We start from the raw sequence: 21,561 nt of genomic DNA on the forward strand, positions 1-21,561 counted from the left end.
TAGTTCACACCTCGCCAGATGTACCCCATGGGGTATCTGAATGCTCATTATGCACCTAAAGTTCGCGTTAAGAGCCCGCGAATGCGTTTAAGTGTTATATTGAAAGTTCACTTCAAAATTATTAGCACTTTATCAAACTCAGTTGGGTTACGAAGTCGGACATCGTAAGATTTTCGAGAATAGTAAGCTTTTATACCCATTTGAACATTGGATTCTAATTGAATGGACAAATAGTGAGAAGCTATTTGTGATGTAATGTTCAACTATTAGACTGCGACGTACTTTGATGTTTTGTTTTTTTTTTTGTGGAAAAAAAATCTAACTTTTCAAAGAATTTTAAATCAGTTAATTAGATCTTCCAGGGTAAAAAATAAATATCTCGTTTAGATATATTGACGATTCACATATAGCGGCATTTAAAGACGCTATCCCCTGAAAACATTTCGATTCCAAATATTTGCAAACAATGTTGCTCAATGACACATACCTAAAGAAATCTACCTCTATCTCTGGATGCATATGGGATATTATCTCACTTCCTTTTGGACCATAAAATCGTTTGTTTTATCACAGGAACGATGGAGATGGTGAAGCAAAACGCATCGGCATCGTCGAAGCCTAAAACTGGATACTGGACTGGCAACCGAAAATTATTCGAAAACACAACTCACATGCAAAGAAACATTACGTACGGCAAACATAATTTTATTACTATTGACCACGGAATTTCGGGATATTTCGTTACAAAACAGGGACGGAACTACTTCAAAAAAACTGAAGAATTTGCCGAAAAAATGAATGGATTAAATAGCAAATTTTCATACTAAAATTCACAATCAACTACAATTTGATTACATTTGATATACAATAACATACAATTATTGTTGCCCTGAACTACAATTCACACATATACGTAAAATTCCAGGAAGAACATCTAGAAATGGTTAGTTTTATTATAATATTATAAACTATCAATTAACTTCAATTGATTTATTGTATTCATAAAACCAGATCTTAAACTGTTAAGCATTTTAGAATCTATCCTAGATTCAAAAAAAAAAAAAATTATATAGGACTCGATGAATTTATTTATATTTTTATTTGTTGTATTCGTATGGTTTGATGTTTATTCTGAAAATCAAAATCTTTAATTTATTTATTATAAATAAAGGGGATGTAAACTAAATAGCAAAATCCATTGTTAAAAAATGTATGACCTTAATTAAATATCTGCTAAAATATTGTGTAGATCATGAACGCCGTAGTTCTTAAGAGGACTTCTGTCCTAAAAGTAATAAATAAATGAGCAGAATTAGGTCAAAAAATACTGATTTTTAGAGATTGTATTTTTTTCTGATTCAACTACATAAAAACTAGACAGTGGTTTAAAATTTCTTACGGAAGGCCACGATTGCCTTACCATTGGTGAGTGATGTCACGTGGTCTACTAGATAGAGTATTAAATTCTCGATTAACACAAGAACTTTGTAATAATTTTTTACGAAAATACAGTACAGTTTTGGAATCCATCACTGTCCACAAAGTACAGAAGTCACAGTGTCTTTTTCATCGTCGTTCGCACTAACACGAACCCAGTCGCGTCCGAATAATAACTTTACGCGAGTGCAAAACTCGCATTAAGGAACTCTTACGGCGCACACATTGTAACTACTGAAAGAAAATATTAAATTTGCATACATTTATCTGGAAGTACATGTTATTCGGGATCGGAGGGTGATTAACAACAAAAACTAAAATTACACTCGATAGAATTGCAAGAAAATCGATGCCGTTGATAAAAAAAAAAACTCAAATGGTGAACAAACACGAATCCTTTTGTTCCGCAATAAATGCAACATGATAACTGAACGATATTAAGAACTGAGGTGAATATGAAAAAATGAAGCGATTTAAACGCTGCAGGAAATTTTACAAACGGGATAAAGTTGATACTCGAAGAAAGTCTTTATAATTTGTTATAAAATGGCCTTTGGTTTATCTTTCATATTCATTTTAATCATGTCCACTTTTTAGGGGGCGTCCATTAATCACGTGACCCAGGGGAAGAGAGGGTTCGAAAGGGGGAAGGGAGGGTTTGACAAAAAAATCACAAAATATCATGTGGTGAACAAACTAGTAAGATATCATTGTATTTATTTTTTATCCCAATTCTTTAATATTTTTCATAAAAATTTTAAAAATGTAACGATTTTTTTCTAGATGCTAAAATTCACGTGATGTTTGGTGAGAAAGGCGGGGGGTAATTTAAAAAATTGGATTGCCTTTCAAAAAGGTATGTAGTTGCGAATACAAATTTGTAATTTTGATTTATGTTTTAGAAATAAGGAATAGTAGATATGCAGAATATCTGCCAATATACTAATGCAATTATATCTATGAAAAGATACTTTCGTTTTATAAAATGCAGGCTATATAAACTCTGACTATTATATGTTTAGAAAGATCGTTGTCTAGTTATTTCCTCTTCTAAAAATGTCTCTATTTTCACCTGAGCATATGCTGGAAAGTAGTTCTCGTTACGACATTCCAGTTCCAGCCGCCGTGGGGATATATCGTTCGCAATCGCGGTCAAAGCTTTGAATAATTGTGTCTAAGGTTTTCCAATCGTCTATTTGCATTTTAGATGCCTCTCCTGCTGTAGTTCGTAGTAATCTCACAACTAATACTACTGGTCTTACGATTGCTTATAGAGTCTAATGTTTGTCAATTAATTCTGCTATATGGATAATTGATGTCGTATATACACTTGGATCATTTGCAATACGAGGAAATTTAATTAAACTTAAGTCGATGGGTGGGTACGTGAAATGACTTATCTATGGGTGGGATTTTGATCTAATTCATCACCTGAATAATGAACTAGCGGTGTAGCAAATTGTTTTTGAAGGCAAATTACTGAAACTTCTTGTGTTTAAACAAATATCACATTACCATAGTAAAATTTCAAATGCATTGTTAATAATACTGCCACAGTCCAATTCAGCCACTATATTAATAGTTACAGTTTTATTAATAAGACATTTTAATGAAATTTTATATTTATGATCTAGTAATGAATCTATCTATTGGTGTATTAATATTCATCATAAAATCATGCTTCGATCTTAAAAAATGGCAGACGTTCATGTTATTTAGCGACTTATTTGAAAATGCTGCTTATATGAGTATTATTTATGGTTCTCGACTAAGGACTTCCGCAAATCCTTGCTTCTTTGTATTTTTTTCACTAATATCTGTTCGTCTGCTCGTTTCGTTTTTCGCATTCCTCTGTCCTCTGCGTATTATAATTTCATCGGAGATTTTCTGGACCGTTTCGAACCGTCAATTGGTGGATCCAATGTAGCAAAAAAAATCGTTCGCTTATCATTAGTAAAACGTTTACCGAGTGCTCATCGCCTCCGTGAGTATTTCACATTTGGAACTTACGAATATCTTCCGTCCGCGCTTTATAATTTAAATGTTCCATCATGTTCTCTTTAAGCCGAGCGTGTAATTCCGAAAAAACAGTGGCGTAGGAAAATAAAAAATATAGGAGAAATTCTATAAATTAATAGATGCGTATGTTAAGATAGAGAGAACCACTGCTGTTAGATGAAATTGATGTATTATTGAGTGAAAATTTTGTTTATTTTGCCTTGTTATACTAAAGTATAGTTTCATTATTTTTCAACACATCATTTGATATGTGCCTGACAACTCTCTACATATATTAAAATTATAATAAACTAGCAAACCGGGCGAACTCAGTTTCACCACCAGATGGTTTCATTTTGTGTAACATTTCCTTTGGTGATTAAAAGATGAAGAAAAAATTGAAATTTTAGGAAACGAATAATTTATTTTTTTTACTTTTTTGCACAATTTCACAGTGAACACAATGCCGGTTTGTCACATGAAATTAACTAAACAGAGAACAAGTAGCTGTCAAACAAATTAGTAGCAGTCAAACAAAAAATATTAGTTTGAAGTGCATAATAAGTATCGGAGATGACGCCGTATGTGAAAAAAGAAAAAGTGTTTTCTGCTTTTCTGTTGAAATCTTTCTTCAATTTTGCTATAAACCTCACGGAGTCCGAGACCTTTCCAACAAATGCAAAATCGTCGAAATCGGTTCGTGCATTCTGGAGTTATATCATCAGGAAGGAAAACCGGACTTATTTTTATATAATAGATTAAAATAATATTTTTTTCTATACGTTTCGACATCAATTTTATATTTTCTATCATTATGGATCCTGGATCTACCATTTGGAAAAAATAAAAACTATTGATAAATTTTACTGTAGAATGAATCAAGTGTTTTGTATATATATACACTTGGAAATATGAACACACTGCACAGTCTTTTGTCTCATCTTAGACTAGTTTTGCCTTCTCTTCAGTGTAATATCAATTAATTATTTTATTTAAATTTATCAATTTACAGAATGCATAAAGATGTTACAATCCAAGTCTCAAAATGTTTGTAAAAAATTTTATTTAATAAGAGTGCAAAAAATACTACAGTGTGTTAAGGTTCATCTATAAAACCATACGTGACCACACATTACCATATGGTATTGTTTACATAAAAAAGTAACAGATCATTAAAATCGGAATCCATTTCTTCTCAGTCAATAACTTCTAACAATAACAATAACAACATGACTTTGAGTTTAATTTACGGCCGTACAAAATGTTGATAAATGCAGTTCTGTGCGTAAATGTAACAAGCTAGTAAGGAATATTTAACATTTTCTGCTTGGAAAGGACGAAAATTAACTAACAAAGTATGTAATTAAATTTTTCAAATTATTAACTACATTTTTCTGACTTAAATGGTTTGTTTTATGATTTTATTAAATTTTAGCTCAAATCAAATCTGGTAAAATGTCCTTGAATTAAGTTCTTATTTTTATGAATGAGAATTTATGGTATATTGCCCTTGTCGTTCAATAAGACTTCATCTGATCTAAAATTACATAAGGGGATTTTTTTCTCATTTGTATCTCTGTAATTCGTTTTGCCGTCAAGTGTCAATGAGTACAATTCCGATTCGATTGTATTACCTTCATGTTTTCGGTTTTGTCTAAAGTCTGAAGAGATTACTCTTAACGGGAACCGGTCGGTGCCGGATCCATATATGTGATAGAGGCTATTCATTACAATTATATAGAAGAAATATAATATTCACATGATATATACTGATTTATGTTCGAGAAAGGAACGAGATACGAATGCTCTTCTATTCACGTCGGTTGTATCTGACTCAGATTGCTACGGGCGGCCTTTAGATCTCTATTGTTACGATATTGTTACATTAGAGAGTGCCCCACGTCTCAGATGCTTCACAGAAATTTATTTACATTCAAAGATTAATTCACATCGGCCTCAGGGATATCGAGATTGTAAGGCTTATGATTTTGCTCAAAAGTTGGTTTTGGTTTCATTTGAAACTTAGCTTTGCTGGAAAATCTGCCAAGGTATGGGGTCGAAGACTCTTTATTATTTTGTCTTTGTTTTTTTTAAGCTTTTTTTAAGCTGCGATCAAATCATAGATAAAAGAAGTATAAATAGATCGTAAACACGGCCATTTTGCCATTACCTCTATTTTAATTGTTTTTGCACTCCATAGAGGCGCGACGACTATAGCACGTAAATCAACCCCTAGGTTTAATTCTACATAAATATGTAATATGTAAAAAAATTACACAAAAACTAATAATATTATAAAATATGAATCAGAAAGTTAAACATTATAAACATTAATAAATGTTTAAAGTAAATGTATCATAGTAAGATAATCAGTTTTACAAAAGGAGTCGACAAATTGAGAATTATAGATCCAATGTAGCGTGCGGAAAGGATCAAAATAGGCTAAAGCACACTTGTTCTAAAATATTATTGCATGAAATGTTTTATCTTCATATAGGCTTTTTAGTATTTAAAATTGAAGTCTCTATTATATTAGCACATCTGTGCAACTCAAGAAGAACATTATCCTGCCTTTGCGATTACGACGTACAGTTTGTTCGCATGACCGCTTAATACATCGCATGGGATGGACGATCATCGTAATCTATGCGTGGAAATATACACAAACACAAAAATAAATAAAATTTACCTGTGTATATATATATACGAGTATATATATATATATATATATATATATATATCTGGAGTAATGGTTGCTTGTTTCTAATCTATCGAACTAATATCTCGATTGCATTATGAATGCGAATGATAACAATCTCTCGGGCGTCTGACAAGGCATCGAGATCATATTATTCATTGTGCATAATAGATCTTGAATTCTCCATGTACACACAAATGGACATAGCTCAATACACAGGTGGAACGCTATGATTAGTTATAGATATTTGTTGTTGAAGAATAAATAACGACATGAACACAACAATACATACAAATGCATAATGTATATATAACTCAGAACTTAACGTCAAGCTCAAACGGGGTGATCATGAAAGTCACAAAAATAGAAAAAACTAGTGGGCATGTCATCGTGAGTTAAAACAAATTGCAGTAACTTTCCGCACAAAAAACTTAAATTTAAAAAAAAAAAACAATTTTTTTAGAACTTCGAAAAAAATAGATTGTGTTTTTATTTTTTTTTTAAATTGACTTTTTTTAAATATTTGAAATTTTTATACTTTGAAATATTTTGAAAAAAAAAATTACTATTTTTGGCAATATTTGCCCCTTATCTTCGGAACGGCTGAACTCGCTTTTGCCAAAAACTAATCAGCAGTCTTCTTATTATCAATAAGAATCGGTTGTTTTTTTAATAATCTAAATTGGTTGATCTGTGTTCTTAAAATCATCGACGAAAAATTGTATCCGCACCTACATACACACATAAACACACACACACACACACCCACACACAAATTCTTTTTTTCTAAGGTATGACAAAATGTTCAGAAACCTTGGAAACGTAAAGATATATAAAAAAATATTTTTAAGTTTTTTTGCGATTACTAAAACTTACCCTATTGGAAGTTAAAAATCTCATGTAGTTAAAAATCATGAGCTTTACATTGCCAGCTAGAGCTTTGGTAAAAACGGACCATTTTTCGGTTATTATGGTTAATTTTTATTAATTTTGTTCATTTAAGCGATGGATCCGTAATGGAAAATATCATTTCGTGGGCATCAGTCAAAAATGATGATACATTTGCCTCAAGGTTTTAAGCATTAAGATATTTTGTTGAACTATGAATTTAACATTTTCAAGATTAGGCAACTTTGAGATCTTCATTAAAAAAAAAGCACCAAAGTATATCGGCAAGTTTCATCAAAAGTTGGCGCATTTGATCAGGATGATAAAATACTTAGTTTCAGAAAAAACTAGTAAAAAAAACGATCTAAAATAATTGAATTTTTGGAAGTGCATTTTGCTCACATTCGTTTTCAAGAAAGAAAACGGTGTGTCAAACTATTAATTTAAAATTTTCAAAATGTGTTACTTTGGATGACTAGCTGCTCTAAAAAATACACAAAAATGCCTTACCAAATGACATTAAAAGTTCAAAGAAAAACCTATAGTTCGTGTTTCCATAATACCAATTCTATATAGTTACTGGAATTTCCTCTAATCCAAAAAACTAGTCCATCTCTCTTTTTGCACCGAACCCAACCACTACTTATCATGCTGGTTATGGTCAAGTTGGCAAGAAACGAAACATTTCGCCGTCATCTCCTTCGATCTAAAAGCTCGTTGCAATAAACCGTTGTTTCTTGTGTATGTTTTTAATCGGCAAGCGCTAAAACTCTATAATCGATGGTGCATAATCATCAATTTATTCCTCATACGAAAAATTTCCCATCACGACTGCACCACAAAGCGTATCTTTCGGACAAGTGTTCTTCTCTAGGAGAAAACGAGAGGATGAATCGAGAGAGGAACGAATATCGAGAAGCCGAGCATATTTTATAAAGAAGATGATTTCCTATTGTGCATCAGTCACGAGTTATCTAGTAAAGAGCACATGGGAGAAGATTTAGAGCTGAGGAAAAGGTTGAAATAGACGATTTATAGAAAGAACTACGATTTTGTACAAAAGTAAGGTAAAGTTTTCTTTTGGTCCACGCCGAAATTTTACTTACAAGTATCATTGCCCTAAAAACTTATTTTTACAGCCCAAAACATGATTTTAAAGATAAATTATGGATTGGATAAAATTAATAAACAAAATATTTGAAGAATTATGGTGAGATATTTGTTGATTATGATGAGGTTTGTGATGATTTAGAGATGGGTAACTCCCTCCGGAGTTATAACTTCGATACAACTCCTCCCTCGGAGTGAATCTGAGTGGAGTTGTCTCACCGGATTTGTCATATCCGACTTCCCTAAACTGGTACTAAATCTGTTAACATGTGCAGATATTTGCTTGAGATTTTTTACTAATACAAAGATTTGGGTCGAAAAAAGTGGACTTTTTTTCGTCTCACAGTCAGTTTTAGGACTTTCCAGGTATAAAATGTCCCAAAATAATGCTATTTTGTATTCTATATTTTGTATACTAATGTTTGTTCGTAAATGAGCTAAAAAATATTTAGTATTATATTATAACTTTTACACAATTATGATTTTATAATCGTGTAAAATTAATAGTATGCCAATCAAACTACCTGATGTATAATTAATTCTCAAAAAGGAAATAATAAAAAAATGTGAGGTATTATTATTTAGTGAAAAATATTATACACAAAGATTTGTTCTCATTTCATATGTAAGGTTCACTGCATTATTTTCATATAAAAATAACCTCTTCAAAGAATTCTATATTTTCTCTTCAAGAATAATTACAAAATTGATTTTGATGCCCAATTTTTTTGTCAGTTTGAGATTTGTGTGCATATTGAAATGCATAAAATAGTAATTATTATAATAAAATGAACAAAGATGTTTGAACTATTTGTAAACTATTTCCAAAGTCTTAATAAATCCTTAGATATGTTAACAACACACTAGAAAACACATTTGTGTCAAGTATTATGTTTCAAACTTTTCGGAGTTGTGGATTTGTTAAGTGGATATAACTCCTCTCTGAAGCGGCGTCTAATCCTAACTGATTCGGCTTCGGATATGATAAGCCCATCCATCTCTAGATGATTTATATAATTAACTATTTAACAGAATTATCAAATTACAGTAATTAAGAAACTATTCCTAGCAACCAAGAAAATTTTGCGTCCCATTTATTCAACGTCGAAATCTCGTTTCTCATCCCTAAATTCAAGTAAGTAACCGCATTTATATGCGGTATGCAATTATATTGTTGTTGCTTGCTATAGACAAATCGATTGCTATGTCATAAATATTTCAGTTCGTCTATATATCGACTCGATAGACTAGGATGAAACAATAAAACTCCTTAAATAACCGTTAGGAAATATCCTAGAAATACAGTTACGAATAGAGATTCAGTTTTTGATTACTAACTACCAATTAAACTAAATTTAGATTTGATTAAGCATGAAATGGAGAGAATATAAACTAAATGCTGTTTCCGGGAAGATTTGCTTGATTATGATGTAAATTAAGTTTCCATAGGTAACGCAATTTTTATAATGGTCAGACCTGTCATCTGTTAAAAATTTTGTTTTGATATTGAACTATAAATTGAGTATATGAAAATACATTTAACCCCTGTATCTGGAAGAACGAAATTAGTTTCTAAATCTTCCAATATATTTATCATTAAGGTAAACGGTTGTAAAGCAAGGACTTGGTTCAACTTATTCAAAATAGCAATAGTTAACAATTCGCTATAAATAACGACAACAATGTATCTATCTATATTGTATGTCTGCGTAAACGTTCGTGTACGTTCCTTATTTGCGAATAGGAAATATTATACAAAAAAATCCAGATAATTTCAAGAGTTATGTATCCATTGTTATTGCACTCGGCTGCGTGTTGCGTAAAAAAACTACATATATTTCAAGTTAAGTGCCTCGTAATTATGACAGTTTGCCCTGGCGGTTGCAAACATTTTTGTATCACTATTCTTACAAATGTGCATCAGGGTGACACTAATAACATGGTTTACATGGGACTGCGCTTGTAAAAGAGAAAAATCAAATATTAATAGAAAGAATTTTAAAATTCCTACGTTCTGGTTGGAATAATCACAAAACTTCACCATACTTCATCTCAGACTTCATACCGGCACCAGCAACGATTAAAATCTCCATTATCCCTTATCACAAGATTTTTTGTTATGGAGAAACAGTAGTTACAATATATATAATAATAGAATATTCTACAAATTCTACAATGATACAGCAAGGCAACAAGAGATTGATTGCTTTTGCATATCATGTGGCAGTCGGCTGATTGGTTTCACTAATTGATGAATACGAACAAAAGATACATGCCTGCAGGTGTACGAAGTAGGAGATAGATATTTATTGGAGTATGTAAGCAATTGACATCGATCTTGAGGTATTCCAGGTGATTCAAGTACCTATCGAGCGTTACCTACTTTTACATATTTTGAATTTATCAATATCAAGACTTTCATCTAATTTCCGTTTTATTTGTTGACTGTGACATTGACTATATTATAGAACTGTTTGCATAGTATCAGACATTTTAATATCAGAGAATTATTTCAGAAAATTTAGCAAATATTTAAATAAATCAATTTTCCTCTAATCCTTCCTTTGGATTTATGTTGCGCGGCATTTATTTCTTTGTAACGGAGTGTGGAGTGCAATTTTATTGTGCACTTCTGAGCACTTCTTGTTATAAGTTGTATCGAGCGATCCATAAAGCTATTTAACTGTTATTTATGTCATAGATAAATTCTATTATATTCCACAAGCGACTGGAAAAATATTTATAGGATTCATATACATATAAGGCGCAACGGTTAACTAACAATAAGTAAAGAACCTGTGTTTTATTAGCGCATCTAAAACGATAATTTGCGCCTGCTATGTAATAGTAATAGTAACTAGTGGTGTATGGCATCGTGCCTTAAGGCTTATTGGTGGAACTTGAGATCTTTAGCCAGACTTAAAATTAAAATCCTTTTTTGACAAAAAAATATGTTTTGGTAATTTTTTGTTTCTTCAAAAGGAATTGTTTCGTCAACACAACCAGAAAGTTTATTGAATTATTCAAATAGGATGCTTAGTTATCTCAAAATCTTACATTTTTTGCACATTTAGCTCGGTATCTCCAAAACCGCTGGACCTGGCATTTGCCAAAAACTAATCACCACTTCTCCACGTCATTACAAATTGAATGCTTTTTGAATCATTCAGATCAGATGCTCCGTTTTGTCAAAAACTCGGTTTCTATTTTCTGCACCCTGGAACTCCGAGATAGCTGGTCCGCCCTTTCCCTAATCAGCATATCTCTCTATAAATATAAATCTATTGCTTTGCTCCCGAAAACATCGACGAAAATTTGTATCCACACATACATACACACACATCCATTTTTTCTGAAATATGCCAAAATGTTCATAAACCTTCAAAACGTGAAGTTATGCGAAAATTTTCATTTTCGATTTTTGGCCCATTACTATAACTTAGCCTACGGGAAGTCAAAAATATTGTAGATGCCGTCGGGGCCTCGAAGAAATTTGGCCAAGTAAAACAGTTACTATTTTAGTTTTCTCAAAATTTTAGTTACCTGTATAAATAACCTCTAGTGCATGCTAGTTATAAAATCGATCGTAGTTATATAAAACGGCAGCAGAAGAAAAACGAGTCGCTGACCGAGAAGCACCGTTCTGATGTTATCTGTTCGCATACGCCAAGGCAAAAATAAAAGAACATTCCAAAAGATACGAGAAGAGACGTATCTCGTATATTATTAATTAATATCCCTGATGACTAAGTTATAAATAATACTGATTTTTTCTTTTCGCAAAACGCCACGTTCGTTAGATTGTAATTGCAAAATTCGAGATAATAATTCGACCGGTCGACGGACGGATTCGATGATGGATCATTTTCGGGGAGGCGTCGACAGCTCGTCGTGTAACGTAAACTGTTAATTCGTTATTAATAAATTGCATTAATATTATACATAAGGAATTAGATGAATTGATTTAAAATTACTTATTTTGAATCATTATCAAAATTCAATGTTCATAGCATAACATTGAGAACAAGAGCCTTAAATGTTATTATCTTGATGCTCTCAACCAAAACATGGTTCAGTTACCAAATGTACATCAGGAAACATTTTGCAACGCATCAAGCAGGACTGAAAATACCCTTGGTCAAATTTCAATTTGAATATTCATAAGCCAAGTGGCTCTCATGCTTTTGAATTAATAGAATGCGCATCATAATTATTATTCTAGGTACGATTTTTTCTACTTTTTGCTTTCGGCATTTTCATACATTTGTGCAAGCCTATCATGTTGGCTCTGTACAGTTTCTACACATGCAGCAGTAAACACTGACTATGACAGATATAAGGAAAGATAAAAAGTATATATTTATTCATAAGCCGAGAATGACAAGTTAATTTGCATTTGCGTGCGTTTAATTCTGTTTTACTTTGAATCCTATTTCATACAGTAACTAATAACATTACAGGGTGTTTTACAATTTAGTTAGGGTTGGATTGAACGTACAATGCTACACCTACAATGTGGATTTTACCAACAACTACACAATACGATCTCGCTGATCGTAAATATCCTCAAAAGCATAATCTCGAATCTCGATACTCCGACCCAACTAACCTGCGTCTTCGAAAACACAAGAAAAAGAAATACCGTTCCACATTGAAAAAAATTTACGACAATGTCCTCCAATAACAAAAGTTATCTTAAGAATCGTCGAAGATTATGTCACCGCGGATTTGCATAAATCCAAAATTAACTATCGCTATTTCAGCATTCCGTTTCTTGAGCCGCGATGCTCAATAACATATGGCGTTTTTATTATCTTAATTTATTGGAACTTTGTTTGAGGCACAAATGAAGAATACAACACGATGAGGAGATGAGGAGGGCCGACACAAAACACGATACACAAAACGCAAAACGAAAAAACGGCTTCGCATATAACTTTCGATGATACAGTGGGCGATCGTTGAATTAATAGAACGATTAATCGAAAACAGCGCATATGCGGACGGGGCACTCTCGAAGACATAAAACTCTTCTTATATGTAGTTTTTATTACAGTTTGAGTGATTTTTTTCGTTTCGACTTTTTTGGAACATCAGGTTTAACGTGATAGCCCATACGTAATGTTTTATTACAATTAATAAAATAAATTCAAATTACCTAGTAAAATACATTGCACTTAACTGCGTATTGCTTTTGGAAATTAAATAGTAAAACTTTTTGACGTAGCAATTCAAAATTATAGCAAAGCACTACAATAGTACTACTGAGTTGAGTATCACGATAGAACGACAGTGTACTACGATAGAATGACAGATTACTACGATAGTACTACAGCATACAATGACAGAGTTACAGTGTACTGCGATAGTACTACAGCGTATTACGACAGTAATATAGTGTACTACCACAGTACGACAGTGTGCTACAAAAGTACTTCAGCGTATTACAACAATACTACAGCGTACTATGATAGTACTACAGTACGACAGTGTGCTAGGATAGTACTACAGCGTACTACGTCAGTACGACAGTGTTCTACGATAGAACGACAGTGTAATGCGATGCTACGACAGCAAATTACTATAGAACAACAGTGTACTACGATAGAACGACAGATTACTACGATAGTACTGCAGCATACAATGACAGAGTTACAATGTACAGCGATAGTACAACAGCGTGCTAAAACAGAACGACAGCGTACTACAATAGAACTACAGTGCACTACAATAAAACTACAGTGCACTACGATAGTACTACAGCGTACTACTACAGTACGACAGTGTGCTGAGTGTACTACGATCGAACTACAGTGTACTACGATAGTACTACAGCGTACTACGATAGTACTACAGCGTACTACTACAGTACGACAGTGTGCTTTGATAGTACTACAGCATACTACTACAATACGACAGTGTACTACAGCGTACTACTACAGTACGACAGTGTACTACGATAGTACTACTGCGTACAACTACAGTACAACAGTATTCTACGACAATGTAGTACTACAACGTACTACGATTGTACACATAAAAAAGGTTTCAAATAACTTTAAATTTAATTATTATATGCAAACTAATAATTTCCAAAATCAATTACAAAATTGAAATCTAGAAAACCCACATAAACAACATTGAATATTGTATTTTTTTTTACACATTCTTGTGGAATAAATCTATTGAAAGTTTTATTTTTTGAAAGTTCAAAATATAAGTTGTCACTGTGAATGACTGATTTTTAAATACTAGTATGTACATTTTTTAAAGGTACTATTCATTTGCGACGTTTCGGAAATAGTCCAAATCCATCCTCAGGCTTCGAGACGAGAACAAAATTTATAGATATTATAAAGCACAATATGTATTAAATTGAAAATTCATAATATAACATGAAATGTTGGAGTCATTTTATGCAAATTTCAATGTCCTTATATCCGGACGTCCTATTACTGGTCTATCGATCGATCTAGACATCCTAAGTGTGTACTACCAAAAATTGTCTGATGTTCCATAATAGAATAGGCGCATATATTCAAAAAGCAATGTCCTATCATTGTGTATCATTATATGATCAAGTAAATTAACAAAAAACTAAAACTAATTCGATATGCAAATACCAAAATATGAAGTTAATTTAATATGACAGTATTAAATAATACTACTTGTAATTAACACATAAGACAGCGTATACCCCTCAATTACCACATCTTAAGAATCATAAACTCGGATATTTACAAAGACATTAATACGAAAATTCGACAATAAAAGGATCATTAGCACCACAGTGCATAGCAAAAACTAAAAAAGAAACAAACATCATATTTATGATTTACAAAACCGATTTATTTTCATAAACAACGGGTTTATGCATTTAATGTTCGCAAAGATTACAGATCGATTTGAGAATAAAGTTTAGATTTTATGACGGCTTTTAAAAATTGAAACATATATTAATATTATCTTTAATTGTCGATGCAATAATCTTTAATATCAAGTTTTAATTTATGTCCAGTTCATAAAATTGAAACATGCGATTAGATCGGGATTTTCAGTATCGGTATTGGCAAGAAAGGCGGTATAAAATGCAGCATTTTTTTACCGGTTAAGATTCTAAACATCTCGTTTTATTCGTTTAACATTCGATTTCTGATAGAATTCACTACAATTTGAACACGCTAGTATTTCGAGTCAACGAATCGTGCGATCGTGTAAATTGATTAAGTGTTTGTAATAGATTCAATAAGATTTCTATATTCCCTTACGTAATAAAGATTTTACGGTTAAAATCATTCGAATCAAATCGAGTACATTACATTATGTAGCAGAGAGATAGAAAACCTATTAAAGTTACAAAATACTGCAGCGATATTAAAAGACTGATGTATGTAATTATTTTCACGATGTTTTTATTCAAAGAAAACCAATTTTATGTGTAAGAAAATAAGTGGAAAAGATAATTTTAAGTATTTAAGTGTATATGAATAATATTTATAATTTGATTTGATATGTATACATAAAATGTTTAATAAATTATCTTTAATTGAAATTTTAATCAAAAAGTGACAAAAAACATCATTGGTTATATTACTAATTCATACATTTTATTTAATATATTAAATATATTAATTAAAATAATAATATATTACTCAATATTTTCTATATATTAGAAACAACTCTTGTGTCGTTTGGTGTTGAAAATTGTAATTCGTTCTCCTTTAATTAGGACTAATATAACTAAAAAAAAATTAGACGTATGTACGTAACACCTTGTTTCTCGTGGAGGTTAAAGATAATGAATTTGGTAGAAGTTTTACTGCACATAGTCAGATAGTTGTTTGTTTGATATGTGTTATTTGTTATGATATAATATAATCGTTTTGATTTTCACAATAGAATTGCAAAAATTGAACTTTTGTGCCCCGCCCTATCCTATATTAATATGATATTATTTCGGTTGTTTTAACTCATTGGGGACGGCTGTCCACCTGAGTGAACAACGTACTGTGTTAGGCTATCTGTGAGGCACAGGCTATTTTATAAACAATGACTCAGTTTGCATCGAAACGTTGAATAGATTACAAATAGCAGTGATAAACATTGTTGTATTTTGAAAATAATTATTAGTTATATTAGAAGTATTTTAGTCATTTTCTTTGCCATATAGTTTTTTTAAAATATGGCAAAACAACCAAGCGCTTTTTAATATGGCAAAACGACTAGTAGAAGAAATACAACAAAAACTAATATCACACTAAAATTTTGTAAAAAGTCTTGTAAAACGGTGATTTTTGAAAATCTCAAACATTTCCATCTACAACAACAATAATATTAGGACCATCAGTGGGCGGCCTGATATGCCCTTTCTATTTATATTAATCATAAAAATTACTAGATGTCATATTTATAGACAGTTGTAATTACTTAATGAAATAAAAAAAAAAGTGCGAGAGAAAGAAAAAAGAGTTGTAAAGTCTGTTCTGGCAGAAAAGCACCAGGAAAGCGGCAAACATTTTATTGTGAAATATGTCAAAACCAACCCGCAATGCATGTTGGAAATTGTTTTAAACATTACCATTATTTATAAAATGATGAAAAATAAATTGATATTATAAAAGCATGTTCTTCAATGACCACAAATTTTTATCAAACAAATTGCATAACATACACAATGAAATCAAGTTTAAAGCCGGTACAGTAGATTGTTTTAAAATGTGTTTACTATTTTAATAAAACAAAAACAAAATATATAATCTAACTATGTATTGTTTAGTTCTGTAAGTCCCCAAGACGTCAAATTCTACAACGGCATATAAAATGAATTATAACTCTGCGACGTCAATGACGTTCTTTGGTTAAAAATCAAATGTTTATAATAATGTAAAACTTTAAAGACTCACCGTTAAAATGCAGCGTCCTTTTGGCTCGTTTTCCGGCACCGAGATATTGTAGAAGGTCTTGTCGAATACCGGCTCGTTGTCATTCACATCACGCACTGTCACTAACACAACCGCGGTGGATGACAAGGGAGGTCTTCCACCGTCTTTGGCAACCACTGTTAACTTTGGCTCGGGGTTAATTTCACATTCAATTCTCGACCGCGTGCTTATCACTCCCGTTCTCGAATCAATTGCAAACCAATCATTGGCCGATTCGCTCGAATCTATTAGTTCGTACACTAAATCCGAGTTGTCACCCTCGTCCTTATCATAGGCGGTCACTCTAATCACCGACGCTCCGATCTCTGCCGTTTCCATTACATCGGCGCGGTAGACTGCGCTCTCGAACATGGGCGCGTTGTCGTTAATGTCGGTGACTTTTAGATGAATTGTCCGCGATGCGTGCAAAGGAGGCGATCCCGTGTCAGTCGCGACGACGTTCAGCGTGTAGTCCGGTTTTGACTCTCTGTCCAGCGGTAAGGATACAATCACTAAATAGATAATATTATCTCGCGTCGTCAAACCGAATCTACCATCGCCGCCAGACAATGTCACATTTATATTAGAGTACTCCGTTTTAGAATCCGGATCGTTCACAGAAATTCTAGCTACAAATTCGCCGGGTTGTGCAGATTCGGAGATTTTTGGCGTTGCATCGTCGCTGAGAAAAATAACGTTTATGGTCGGCTGATTGTCGTTGACATCTGTTACGCGAATGGAAACGAAAGCTGTGGTTTCTAAAGGTTGCAGACCGTGATCACGGGCCACGACTACTAATTCGTGGAGTTCTTTTGTCTCAAAATCTAAGGGCTTATTGACCACGATCATTCCTGTAGATGAATCGATGCGAAACATACTGTCTCGGTCGCTTTGTCTTCTGTTTATTGAATATTCTACTTGACCATTATCACCAGCATCTGCATCCGTTGCAGATACCCTCAAAACGGTTGTACCTACAGTAGCGTTCTCGGGCACAGTGGCATGATACCTGCTTTGGTTGAAAATTGGCTGGTTGTCATTTACATCCTGAATTGTTATGTTGACCGTCATTACGCCTCTCAAAGGTGGGCTTCCACCATCTAACGCTTCTATTTCTAAGGTGTACGATGAAGTCGTTTCCCTATCTAAAAATCCGTTTATTTGTAAATCCAGATATAAGACACCATCTCGCTCTCTATGAGAGGATAACCTAAAAGCGTTATTCACATTCCCGGAGACTATGTTGTATCTTTGTGTATTAAAAACACCTAAATCAGGATCTTTCGCAGGATTCAACGTTCTTTTTACGTCACGCGGTGTATTTTCAGGAAACTCAATATCCATCGTGGGCGAAGGAAATTTGGGCGCATTGTCGTTCTCATCGAGCACTCGCACTAGCACTCGAATGTTGTCTCCACTGGGAGGAATTGCCACTAAAGAATACGATCCTCGAGTTTCACGATCTAATGGCACTTTAGTCCTGATTTCACCAGTAGTGTGCTCGATGGAGAGATCTGAGTCCACTGCGTTTCCAGGCACTGGTACATGAGGTAAGGGGGTCCTGGAGCCTGACTGCCTCCGTCGCTGATATATCCGATCCTGGTTCCTACAGGTACGGCTTCGGATATTTCGAGTTCTCTGACTTGTTCGGTCACCGCGCCTACCAGCGGCGACAGCAACAGAAAGAGCAAACGCAGCAGCGCCATTTTAGCGCCGCTCTGGAAGATCACCGCAGGACCACGCCGGACGTAGCCAACATCACGTCTGTAGAAAAAACTCTGGAAAATTTTCGCCCGGAACGTTCTTCTTGAACGGCCAAATCTGAAATTATAAATGAATGTATGTATTGCATTACTAATAATCAATAGTAACTGATAAAATTTAAGTTATTTGAAGACGTCAATCATTATACATTGGCACTCAAAAGATGTATATTATATATATATATATATATATATATATGTGTGTGTGTATATATATATAATATAAATATATACATATGAAATTAATAATTTGCATGTGCATTAATGCAAGCTAATCGATTTAAGTATAAGGTGTCAGTTGCTTAGCATCGACTTGTAAAATAAACGCAAGATGTATAAAACCTAGAAGTAATTAATAGAGGACGAAACGGTATTTATGGCATGGGGTTCCGTTATGGGATTTCTGAGAAAACCATAAATTGTTCTTTCGCAACTATCAATTAGTTTTGTGCGAACCCATTATGCGAGGTTTTCGATTATAATTACACCTACCTATGGAAAGTCTTCGGGGAGATAATCGAAAAGGTGCTGAACATATGATGTAAAAAGCTTTAGAAAATTGCTAAACAGAAATTGATGTTCAGAAGATTATGATCTAATAGGCTCAGACGGTTAGTTGAAGCGGTCGTGAAAAAAACAGTAAATTAGAATATTGTGCTAAAATACAAATAACCAAGAACACGATCAGATTCCAATGCCCATATCAACTACTATCTACTTGTTTACTACTAGTGTTTTATTCTATTTTTCGAGATCTTTTCAATAGATTTAAATTGCGGAGTAATGGATGATGTTAATTCAGAGAGCTGACAGTATCAGTGAAACTCTAATTGAATGGACTTCGAAAAATAATCTCGACAAGGAATACACATTAACAGATGCAAATAAACATGGAGGAAGCGTATCATGGGAAATCGGAAAATTTAATACCTAACGAGCGGTAAAATGTATTGACAGAAAATGGAGAATAAATTTATAAAAATAAAATTACCTAATTGATCAATCAAAATACGAAATACTTCCATGGAGAAACTAATACAAAAATTATAAACATTGATAACAAAAGATGACAATTGATGACAAAGAGTATAATATTCAAAAATTCAAATCAATAATGTAATGTTTTTCTAAACTAAATTCTTCATGTTTCACATCTTCGAACATACTATTTATATAGTGAGTTAATAATTTTTTTCCGACAAATACTTTGACAATGTCACGGCTTTGTAAGTGCTTTATACAATAGAATGAATAATCCTCCATTTCTTTACAACCTATTTTACGAAAATATCAAAGACCATTGTGTATTTGTATATTACAAGTTCTTAGGAATTAGCAGAGCGGTCATAAACAACCTGTTTGCAAAAATACTATATTTTCGAAAACATACTAATCGCTTTATTTAAAATAAAAAGCAATGAAACGAGCTTAAGTAGAATATTACAAAAGTTACTGATACGTGAAACATGATTAAAATGAACTTGTGTTTTCAAAATGCATAATATTGTAAAATACGTATAGTTTTAGTAATCGAAATTTAATTACTCAGAGTAATAAATAAGTAAGACGTATTGAGTTCAAATTAAATTTATATAAAAAATAATGTATTATTATTTATCACCATGAATAAAATATTGCAGAAATTGGTAACGATTTCATAAATTACTATTACTACTTTTGCGTATAATTAAAATTACTGTTTGATAGTAGATAGTAGATAGTTTGATATGCTGTGATTTTGTTAGTAGTCCACATGGACTTTCAGGAAGTCCTCGTAGGCGGAAAAAAAATTTCGGAGTCTACGAAATGAAAATGGGAGTCCACGATAGTGGATCATAATACACCACTTTAATATTTATTCACTTAAATTATACCAACTTTAATGAAGTCATTTGCAATATTAATATATAGAATTGAAACGTGAATAAATATGTTGTTATTTTTTATAAAAATGTGTATATCGTAGCATAAGTAGGCAGTCGATTTGTAGTCGCAATATTTACTTACTTTATTTTTTTTTATTTGAAATTTTATTAATAAATGTATAAAATTAACATGTATTTTTACTTCAAATATTTAATAATGAATTTTAAAACAGAAACTTATAAAAAAATTGATATGGTGTAAATAGAGGGTCCAGGGTAAAGCACAAAGGTTTGGAATTTTATGGTTTAGATACTACACATTTTTATGGTAAATTTTTAAACTGCTCATAATATTTATCGCAATGAAAAGAACTTATATTTCTGTCAAATAGCTTTGAAACATGAAACGAGATATTAAGAATTTTTAAATGACATTATGTGGCTCAACATCGAATATAAGATGAAATGTAATCTATCAGTATGCAGTGTCTATAATTTTCATTAAAAATGATAAAAACGATGAATGTTTTTTCCAATAGTTTTCTTATAACATCTTTCTCAAGATCTCAGAATAATAATCAGCATTTTTCATTTGTCAAAATCTTCAAAATTTCGTCCTAAGCAATAATTTCCCGACGGTCTCGTAGATTAATCGTAGCCCCGCATGGCGCTTCGCTACTGTTCTTCGTACGGCGGACGGACACCTGCTCTTTTTGTAATTTATTTGCAAAAAAGAACACAAAGAATCTCGGAGACCGGTATTTTATCTTGTCATTTCATGAGTTTTTGTTCTCACAAAACGTCTTGAAAATATTGAGAAAATTTGTAAACAAAGGAGAGGAGAGACCGACAATTTCGGAAGAGCAAATAAATACAAATAT

The 21,561-nt window shown here is 32.5% G+C and overlaps 1 protein-coding gene across 1 annotated transcript; it reads right to left on the bottom strand.

Annotated features, from left to right (window-relative positions):
• Window positions 1–17,022: 17,022 nt before the first annotated feature.
• Window positions 17,023–18,758, bottom strand: LOC113381070 (protein dachsous-like). The gene is given in 2 exon segments (XM_026620060.1): window positions 17,023–18,599; window positions 18,602–18,758. Coding segments are annotated over 2 exon segments (1,734 nt in total).
• Window positions 18,759–21,561: the final 2,803 nt, after the last annotated feature.

The sequence above is a fragment of the Ctenocephalides felis genome, unplaced genomic scaffold (assembly GCF_003426905.1).
Source record: "Ctenocephalides felis isolate EL2017-DRISC unplaced genomic scaffold, ASM342690v1 CF-g0.4_SCAFFOLD_00845, whole genome shotgun sequence".
Lineage (NCBI taxonomy): Eukaryota > Metazoa > Arthropoda > Insecta > Siphonaptera > Pulicidae > Ctenocephalides > Ctenocephalides felis.